At 38.1% G+C, this 10,734-nt stretch overlaps 1 protein-coding gene across 1 annotated transcript; it reads left to right on the top strand.

The window, feature by feature from the left end:
- Nucleotides 1–3,371: 3,371 nt before the first annotated feature.
- On the top strand, nt 3,372–5,735 carry LOC147480732 (GDSL-like Lipase/Acylhydrolase superfamily protein). Its single transcript, XM_086580558.1, has 5 exons — nt 3,372–3,726; nt 4,452–4,637; nt 4,835–4,995; nt 5,077–5,347; nt 5,433–5,735. The coding sequence occupies exons 1-5, from the start codon at nt 3,477–3,479 to the stop codon at nt 5,663–5,665; spliced, it is 1,101 nt and encodes a 366-aa protein (XP_086436684.1). The 5' UTR covers nt 3,372–3,476; the 3' UTR covers nt 5,666–5,735.
- Nucleotides 5,736–10,734: the final 4,999 nt, after the last annotated feature.

Below are 10,734 nucleotides of genomic sequence, written 5' to 3'. Positions count from 1 at the left end.
GTGTGGACTATAGAGCTCTTAACAAAGTCACGATCAAGAACAAGTACCTCGTACCGTTGATAGCAGATCTTTTCGACCAACTTCAACCAACTTAGTACTTCACCAAGTAGATCTCCAATCGGGGTATCATCAAGTTCGTGTTGCTATGGAGGATGTACACAAGACTACATGTTCCACCAGATATAGAGCATATGAGTTCCTAGTCATGCCATTCGACTTGACCAATGCTCTTGCCACCTTCTGTACACTCATGAATGAGCACTTTTGCAAGTACCTAGACAAGTTCGTGGTGATATACTTGGACATCGTTATCTAGAGTTCCTCCATGGAGGAGCACGTCCAGCACGTTGGTTTGGTACTCCAGATCCTCAGAGAGAATCAACTGTATATATGTCAAGAAGGATAAATGTTCTTTCGCTCAGAAGGAAATCAAGTTCCTCGGTCATGTAATTGGGGAAGGAAAGATCAGTATGGACAAAGACAAGGTCCGTGCAATCGAAGAATTGAAACCTCCTACTTCAGCATCTCAACTGAGATCCTTCCTTGGTTTTGTGAATTACTACCGCAAGTTCATCAAGGATTATTAGAAACTCGTAGCGCCTCTAACTGATTTACTGAAGAAAGACCGATCATGCTCTTGGCCAGAGCCTTGCAAGAAGGCTTTTGAAGATCTTAAACAAACACTGATGACTGATCCAGTTATCACACTGCCAGATGTCAACAAGTCGTTTGAAATTCAGACGAACGCCTCAGATTTTGCTCTTGGAAGAGTACTACTCCAAGAAGAACATCTGATTGCTTATGAGAGTCAGAAACTTAACGAAATAAAACGTTATTACACTGCATAGGAGAAGGAGCATCTTGCCATTATACATTGTCTTCATGTTTGGCGACACTATGTATTTGGATCACCAGTCCTAGTCAAGACTAATAACTTTGCTGCCAGTCACTTCATGACCCAGAAATCCCTATCTCCAAAGCAAGCTCAATGACAAGAATATTTAGGTGAGTATCACCTAGTACTAGAGTACAATCCGGGTCAAATCAATAATGTTGCGGATGCTCTCAGCCGCGAAGCAAAATTTGCAGCCATACAGGCTGACCACCAAAGTTCAGCCACTTCTGTCAATAATGATCTCATATGTCGCATAAAGGAGGGTCTCATCAAGGATCCTCGATCAAGCACAAATACTCATTGATATAGTAAAGATTGGCAAACCTGTCGTTTCTGGATGACGAGCAACTTATTATACACCACAGGGACTCGCCTCTATGTCTCCAATAATGGTGGCCGGTTTGCACAAAGATCTCATCAAGGAGTGTCATGATACTCTATAGGCCGGTCATCCTGGTTGGCACCACACGTTGACACTTCTCAAACATGGTTACTTCTGGCCCAAGATGCATGACACCGTCCAGAATTATGTTCACACATGTCTGATATGCCAGCAGGACAAAGTGGAGAGACACAAGCCGATTGGCCTCTTACAACTCGTCTTTGGGAGAGTGTATCTATGGATTACACACCAGCCTTCCAGTGGTGGATAACTATGGTACCATCTTAGTGGTCATCGACAGGTTTTCCAAGTATACAACCTTCATGCCAGCATCTAAGAACTGTACCGTTGAAAAGACCGTACAATTATTTATCAAGCACATTGTCAAGTACTAGGGTGTACCAAGCAACATTGTCAATGGGTGTGAAAAGACCGATAGTTAGAATTATTTATCAAGCACAACTTCTCCAAAGTCAAAGTGATAGTTTTTGATAGAAATATTCAACTCCATACTGAAGAAATTTACATCACTTCATACCAAGCAACATTGTCAATGACAGAGATGGCAGATTCATAGTAGGAAAAACTTGGTCGAAAAGGTGCGAACTATTATTCAAGCCTATCTAGGTTCCCCATATCTTTCAAGTCCACCTCCTCAAGATAGATCAAATTTCCATTCTCAAAGCTGATAGTTAGATACCACATTGGCTCGAGAAAAATATTCAACTCCATGCTAGAAGATTCTAGCCGAGTATTTGTCACATCACCATTTTCGAAGCCAATCCAGATTAGTACCAAGAAAAGACAACAACGCGAACGAGGGCGTATGTGGGGAGAGTGTAACAACAATTGTAATAGTATGTCAACTATATGTTGAAACTAGAGTCCGAATTGTACAAATGACATTAGGCGCCAATTTTTTGAGACAAATTCCCAAATTGAGTTTTGTTGAACGAGTTGTTGAAATCAAAGCATCGAGTTGGGAGTTATGCCTAGTTGAAGTTTCAACATGGTTCAATGTTCCATTTTGATTGTATGGGAAAAATAGTTTTGACATATATGTAGGGGAATAACAAGTATCATTTACAACCAAGATTGTTGTCTTCGCTTGCCACAATTATACTGTTAATTACTCGAATGAAAGGCATTTAATGCCTTCCTATGAACTGTTTCCGCTCACTACGTACAATTGTGATCTGATTACTGTTCACTCAAACACCATTAGCTCGCACACTCAAATAATAAGCTTGCTTGGGACAAGTTATGCGGTTACGCTCAAACGCCGCACGGTACGTAGTGTTGTCAAATGGGCCGATCGGGCGGGCCCAGCCCTCAAACAATGAAGCCCTCATGCTTTGAGGGCCAGGCCAACCCTACTCTCATTTACCTCGAGGGCCGGGTTGGGTCGGGGCAATGCTTAAATCTTGAAGCCTTTATCTGCCCCTCAACCCTCTCGAGAGGGCTTGAAGGGCCGGGCTTGATGGCCAAACGTGAGGGCCGGATACTATGTTATACATTTGATTTACAAAATAAATTTAGAAACATTAGTTAAAAATGATAAAATTGAATGCACTTCACAATTAAACCTTCAAACTACTAAAAAACGCTCGTTAAAGTTGTATTAGTCAATTAAGATAAGTTAAATTCATTTTATAAAATATTATAATGAAATTATAAAGTTGTCAAACTTAATAGATAAACGTTCTTTTAAGTGATTTTTTGCATATTAATGCTAAAATGAAATATATTGTAAAAATTTTTATTAAAATATATGTAATAAATGTTGATGGCCTAATGAGGGTCGAGCTTAAGTTTCAAAGTCTAGGCCATTATCCTCCCCTCAAAGGCTTGAGGGCTAGGTAAGCCCAGCCCACGAATGTGTGAGGGCCACATTTTGAGAGTTTTTTCGGCCTATGGGCCGGGTTAGACTGGCTGAGGGTTTGAGGGCCATTTTGACACCCCTCAGTTGGTATGTACACTACGACCAAGCGTGTCCGTGACACCAGAGCCCACTAGTAGTCTTTAGGGCATTTGAGTCAAATTTGGACAAAAAACTCGGTAACCCTTGGCAAATCTATGGCCGTTCTCTTTATTTTTAAAAAAGGAGAATTAAAACTCTATCTACCATTTCCAAAAACTTTATAAATCCAGGTGAGCGTGAGTCCAATAGAAACAGAAAAGTTATTAGCCAAAAGGGACATGGGTCAAAATGGTGGAGCTTCTCCTCATTTACTCGTTCATCTCCTTGTCCTAATACTGCTTGTACTCCCTTGTGTCTATTCCCAGTGTAACAAAGCTCCCATTATCTTCAATTTCGGTGATTCCAACTCAGACACTGGTGGACTAGTTGCTGGACTTGGTTTCACAATCAAGTTTCCTTATGGTCGCACCTTCTTCCATAGATCAACCGGTCGCTTATCCGATGGGCGGTTAGTTATCGATTTTCTTTGTAAGTGTCTCACACCAATGTCACCCTTCAAATTTGTTTCTCTTTCTTTTAGTGCATTTTACTTCGAAACTATACTGGCTAGTGCTATTTTTTTTAACTTCTTTTCGAAATTTTGATTGAAATGGATATCAAGAACTAGTGCAAGTGCAATGGAAAGCGTAATGTACATTTATTGAGGATATAAGTTTCACAACGACCGGATTTTGAGGCATTTGATTTTAATCAATGCCAGAATTTAACTACACTTAAAAATGGTCCACCAAAGTAATGTCCACATGATGAAGAAACTTAACATTTAGCAAGGTTGATTATGTTACAATCTGTTTCTCTTGGCAAAGAGACATTGTAGTCTTGTGGAAGAAGATCTAGCGTGAGGTTCAAGAGCACAAAACACGCGGGCCCTTATCCTTGTCCTGTTGTTCACGAGACCGGTTCTAGACTATTCAAATCTAATTATGTAAAAATCCACCGACGAGATTTTGGTTATGGGACCTACTACTTGCTCACGCTCACGCATGCTCCTGCGGTTTCTAATTTTCTAACATTTTGTACTAGTATTGTGACTGTGATGGGCTCGTGCACATTGCAGAAAACTAATTTTGTATTGTATGCGTAGAACCCAATTTGATAGTAAAGTTCTAGCAATCTATATGTGATTCCACATTCTGATCATCAGTCTCCACATGGATTTTGTTTTTAATGGAGTATATTTGTGAGTATTGCAGGCGAAAGCTTGAACTCAAGTTACTTGAGCCCATACTTGGATTCGTTGGGATCAAATTTTGAGAATGGAGCTAATTTTGCAATAGTGGGCTCATCAACTCTCCCTAAATATCTACCCTTCTCTCTAAATATTCAAGCGATGCAATTCCTTCATTTCAAGGCCCGTTCAGTTGAAGTTATCAAGCAAGGTATCCTCTCACGGACTTTATTCTCTATTTTTTTTTTCTGGGCTGGACTTAATGCTCTATACGTGGTCCACAGGCCCAACATACTTCTATGATTCTGCATTTTGAATACTTGTGTTAATTCAGGAATCATGACAATATGCTGCATGTTGAAGGTGATAATATAGTAATATGGTATGAGTATATTTTTCTCTTTGTAGATTTCAAACATCTGATGGATGATCAAGGATTTCGTGATGCACTATACATGTTTGACATTGGACAAAACGACCTCTCGGATGCCTTCTCTAAGAACTTATCTTATGCCCAAGTTGTCCGAAGAATTCCTCTAGTCCTAGCAGAAATCAGATATGCTATTACGGTAAAGCCAATTAGTTAGCTTAAGAATTTTGACTGTTTCACTCTTATCACTCAATCGCGTTTTATTTTGTACAACATGTAGACTATATATGCGCAAGGTGGAAAAAACTTCTGGATCCATAATACAGGTCCATTAGGATGTTTACCTCAAAAGCTATCTATAGCTAACAAAAATGACAGACTTCTAGATCAGCACGGCTGTGTAGTTCCCTACAACGACGCAACAAAGATCTTTAATAGAGGATTGTTTGCTCTCTGTGAAGCTTTACGATCCAAGTTGAAGAATGTTAACATTGTCTATGTGGATATATACACGATCAAGTATGACCTCATTGCCAATGCTACTAAATATGGTAAGTCAAAAACTTATCTTTGTTATGATTTCGAGTATACAATGCAAGTTTTTTGATAAAGAAACTCATTTCATTATTATTATAGGCCTTGAAAATCCTTTAATGGCGTGTTGTGGATTTGGTGGACCTCCTTACAACTACAACATAAATCTGAAATGCGGGCAGGGTGGCAACAACATCTGCAGGGTGGAGTCTAGATACATAAGCTGGGATGGAGTTCATTATACTGAAGCTGCTAACACGATCATCGCATCCAAAATACTTTCTACAGCTTATTCCACACCGCAATTAAAGTTCAATTACTTTTGTCAATCTTGATCAACTATGAATGTACGATATTTTCTAATGCAGCCTTTTGGGACATAATTCAAAGCTTCTGCGTTGTAGATTCCTTTCTGTGAAGCAGGTTTGATAAAACATAAACGAACTAGTGCTAATTGGAAACAACTACTTCTATCTCTGAGTAATTTCTTGAACATAGATGAAAGGTGATAATTGTTGAGGCCCAAAAACTGAAAAGAACAGATCTACCCAAACACTTTTAAAAATCGATCTTCTGAATATCCCAACTCCACAGAATGACAATGACAATGAATCCCCAGTCAGATTTAATCAGCCCCGACAAACAAGAAGTCGTGTTCTCTACTTCTCTACCCTATAGTCATGCCGTTCTAAAATTTGTGCTGTCGTGACTTGTTTTCTAGATCATGTCACGTGGTACTTCTTATCCAGAAACTATAGGCAGGCGTCTCTTTCGTTTCAAGTCAGAAGTAACAGCCCAAAGATTCTCCTACATGAACAAAAGAAACAGATCCAGTGCTCAACCTTGATCTGAGGAGCGCACAACGATTGACCATAGGGATGCATATTTAACACCAATACTTTCCATCAGATTTGATCAAATATATCATGCGCACAACGATCAAGCTTGATCGCCCAAATAAGTTTTAATTTTTTGCGTTTTTGTTTCATCAATACTGATTGACATTACAACCTAGAGCATGATATGTTATATTTGAGTTAGTTAGTATCTCCTAGTAGTAGTCAGTTAATTGTAGCTAGGGAATGGACGTAAGGTAGTGGACAACTCTTTGTAGTGGCGGTAAGTTACATGGTTACATGAACTTGTATTTAAGCTTATGAGTAATAAAGAATAAAAACTGATTATTGTAATTGTTTGCACAACCGTGCGAATTGGAGGCGGTTCCCTTAATATAACCAATTAGAGTTTATGGGGTTTTCTCGAATTAATCCATCCTATCTATCATGCATCTTTCCTTTCTTGCAATTTATTTTCCGATACTATCTATCGAGATTGTATCATGTTAGCAATAATGCAATATAAATACATTTGCAATCCTGATTTTACATTTTTACTCCCCTTTGATATATCACGTGGGTCATTCTTTCGTCTCCTTCCAAGTCCTAATTGAGCCAAATATATTCAAGCAAATAAATAGGACCACTTCAGTTACTGATTTTATGGTGACCTTAGTCCTCATCGTAGCCCATATACAAGACACCATGATATATTAATGGGCATGTGTCCGACCATATCATGAACTTACAACAGAGTAATAGACTCGATCAGACCCGGTAATTGGCACATTACAATGGTCATTTATGAACCATCTTGATCGACTATCATTTTTATGAACTAGGCTTCACCCAATTTGGGGGCTTGTACTTGATTTTTCAGTAACACTGATTTTTTATGATATATTATTGTTTTCTTGTTTCTCTAACAATTTTGCAGGAGGTCGCAATTCTTAAGGATCTCCCATGCTACTTCAGATTCACCAAGTTTATGCGCCATTGAGCCTATAGACATATCTCTTTCTATGTTGCAGAAGAGAAATCAATGACATCTTCTGCGCCCTAGGCTAACATGGCGCTCTCAAGACTTGTTTATGTTGTCGAAGCAATAGGGGTCTAACCACAAACATCTCCTACATCCCACGGGTTTTTTGAGGGCTCTAGGCTCATGACTTGCCCACTCTTCCAAAAGTACACATGGTCTAACTAGAAACACCGTACCCTTTTTACCTTTTACACTCTACACGGGATCATAGGAAGTTCTGGACCATGACTCACCCACGTCACTAAAGGCACATAGGGATTTAAGCTTAGATGCCTTCTATGCCGCAAGCGTACACAGAAGTAACTCCTACTCTTTCCGCGCTATCGGAGGATTCTCGAACACTCGAGTCATAGATCACTCAAGCATCAGAGAAGGAGGCTATGTGTGGACCTTCTTTTAGAGGTGATCAGGAATCTGGCTAGGTCCATTTGTCATATATGGCAGGCAGTTAAGAATATTGAGGAGATCATTATGAAAGCACAAATTGTGATGTCTAAGAACAATCAATCTTAATTATTCTAAGATCATTCGAATTAATGCTCGTAATTGAAGATGAATGGTGGAAATGTAGTTTGAATGATTAAAGAAGATTGATTTTGGAGTCAAAGAATTTTATTCAATGAAGAAGTGATCAACACACTTATGACCTAGCTCTCGATACTCACTCTATGTTTTTAGAAAATGAAAGTGATTCTTTTTTTCTAGCCTTGTTTCTTTCTTGATCTTCTCTTTATATAGAGTTCCCATCTCCAATCACTGATCGACACGTGTCCATTGTCTTTCTCTTTCCTTTTCCGCTCAGTATTTGCAAATGTTTGAAATAATCATGAAATATACTGAGATATTGACCCTTATATCAATATCTCAAGCTTTGAAATATCATATAAAATGCCTAAAGACACGATATTTGCCCACTACATCGCCCCCTCTCGAAATTTTAAAATTTAACTTCAAATTTCAACTTTTCGAGAAACTGTTATATCAAAAAAATTATTTTTGCAACTGGGCCCGGATAACAACCCGGCCCAAGCTTCAAGTATAAAAGTTTGACCAAACCGTTTCGCCTTCCCCCATATTTTCAACTTCTTACATATACTATCTAGAGAAAATGAGAAACCACTATACTCCTTTCGTCTTCAATTCGTCCTTATAATCATATGTTTTTCTCCAGATAAACAAACTTTTGCAAGCAGTAAGGTAAGCTATTTACTTCTTGTACTTTACTTGTTAAACTAAAACGCACATTATCATATAATCTTTGAAAGAAATAAATCCGACAGTTTAGGGCTTTGAAGATTGTTTTTTTAAAACTTGAAGATTGTAAATCTGTGTATTTTTGTGCTATATAATAGTAGAGAACACTGTATTATTCTTTAAAATGCTCAAAAGTTTGCATCTTTGTCTCACTAATATGGTCTGTGTGTATAAACTTCTATATGTTGTTTTACATATCAAATGTATTGATTGAAAATCCCATTATCGATACTTCCGAAATCTTAAACTGTATTATTGACGATGTGTTATATTAAATTGATGATACTAAAAATACCTTTGTCGTCACCTCTTTGTTTATAGTTTTTGTGATGGCAAGTGAAGACACCCTTTCTAATGTTAGAACCGATATTGAAGATACTCCTTCTAAAGATAGAGCTGATAGTCATAACTTTGCCTCTATTTCTAGTAGGAACTATCGACCTAATATCTCCTGGGAAATGGATTATGTTGTAGAAGGAATTTTTTGTCATCCTTTCGAAATTGTTTCTTCTGAATCTGAACGCAAGACTGTCGAAGATACCAGTCGATGGAAACATGGTCTCAACCCATTCTTTATCAAACGGTCGAATCTAGCATTGGTCCAAGCCGCCTATCGAATCCCCCCTTCCCTTTTCCTTCAACATTATGCTGGGACTCGGAAATATACCAAATGCCAAAGTGGTAATAAGAAAGCCATCATTGTCACTGTTAGCCAAATCGTTGCAGGGTTGAGATTTCCTTTGACAAACCTCGACTACGAAGTTTTAAACCATCTGAACATTTCCCCTGGTCAGGGCATGGGTAATTTCTAGAGGTTGATGTTTGTCTGTAACTATTACAATAGTCACCTCTCCCCAGAAAAGTATGAAACTTATAGAATCAGATTATCCGACATTCTTCTTCACTATAAGTTTTATGAGAAACATACTGGATACTTTTATCCCAAAAAACATTCAAAGAAAGAGATTGTGGGTGATAAGAGCCCAAAACTGTAGTTTTAACCTTTAACAGTCATACTTTTAGACCAATTATGTGAGTAATAATTAAGAGTTAACACTGATTACGTGTTTTATGCATTTCGTGCTTCAAAGTCCATTATGTGCGCATGTGCCACTTTAGCGAGATAGAGGAGCAAAGGTCGGTTACTAAGGAGTTCCGTGATTAAAGGCCAAGATTCAAGAAGACAAAGCCTTTCTAAAGCCCGGCCAAAAGTTGAAAAGTCGACGCTGAAATAAACAAAGACAAAAGTCAGAACTTCCGGATGCCATATCTTTAGACTCGGACCTCGAATGGGGCTTACCTTATGTCAAAACGACCGCTCGGAAAGAGCTTTCCAATGGTCTAAGCCGTGATCCAATCAGAGGAGCAGAAGTGGACGAAAAGTCTGTTGAAGCCAACTGTAGCTGAAGAGGCCTTTTTGGACTGAAAGAATTGGGTTTTGGGCCTGATTCTCCGCCCAAAACATGGCTCCAAGCCCATGCACGATTTTTGGATCTGAAAGTATAAAACAAAGCTTAGCTTAGCTGTTTGTTAATGGTAGATAGCTTAGAATAGAAAGTAGCCATTAGAATAGCTTCTAGATCTAGATTTAATTGTTTTAATTAAGTTAATTTCAAATCCAATTCTAGTTTTAGATTAAACTATTAGAATCATTACTCTTAATTAGTTTGATTAATAAAATAGCTAGTTGTTAAATTTCGATTCTTGTCATTTACATTTGTGTTAAATCTGATTCATTTATTACTTGTTATTCAATTCTTAGTTATTAATTAGATTTTAATTATTGTTTAATTTAGATTAGTAAATTTCAATTCTTTATATCATGTTTAGTTTAAATTTAATCGAAAATAATTGCGTAATGATTCTCGGCTAAACCTCCATTAGAGGGGGTTGAGAAGTCTTGATGAAAGCTTGATTCCGACTATCGTAGAATCGTCGTAATTTTCTTTCCACTCTAGAAACAATTAGTTCACCATGAGAATGGGTTTAATCGTTCACATGCTAGTTATGAATTGGTAGGAATGCCATGTGTAATTAGGGATTAGGAAGAACCAATTGTTCTCATGCAGCCAGTTCATTCGGATTACGACGATTCGTCGTTAATAGGATTAAGTCGAGTTGAGGTGAAATCAATCCCCCTCTAACTCCTTATCATAGAATCAACGTAGCATTCCCTTAGTTATTCTGATAGTTGACTAGTGCATCTTGTGGGTAGTTGTATCGTAGTCTAGTTGCCTTTTCGTAAATCTCTCATTAGACTTTAGAGTTAGAA

Source organism: Coptis chinensis, chromosome 8 (assembly GCF_015680905.1).
Source record: "Coptis chinensis isolate HL-2020 chromosome 8, ASM1568090v1, whole genome shotgun sequence".
Classification (NCBI taxonomy): Eukaryota; Viridiplantae; Streptophyta; class Magnoliopsida; order Ranunculales; family Ranunculaceae; genus Coptis; species Coptis chinensis.
Note: the sequence above shows the minus strand (reverse complement) of the source record. Positions and strands in the feature narration are given on the sequence as shown.

What these genes read in the sequence shown, in the direction of transcription:
- LOC147480732 (XM_086580558.1), top strand. Translation starts at nt 3,477, where the DNA reads ATGGGTCAAAATGGTGGAGCTTCTCCTCATTTACTCGTTCATCTCCTT. An exon ending in GTTAGTTATCGATTTTCTTT is followed by an intron (nt 3,727 to 4,451) that starts GTAAGTGTCTCA and finishes TGAGTATTGCAG; the next exon opens with GCGAAAGCTTGAACTCAAGT. An exon ending in TGCCAATGCTACTAAATATG is followed by an intron (nt 5,348 to 5,432) that starts GTAAGTCAAAAA and finishes TTATTATTATAG; the next exon opens with GCCTTGAAAATCCTTTAATG.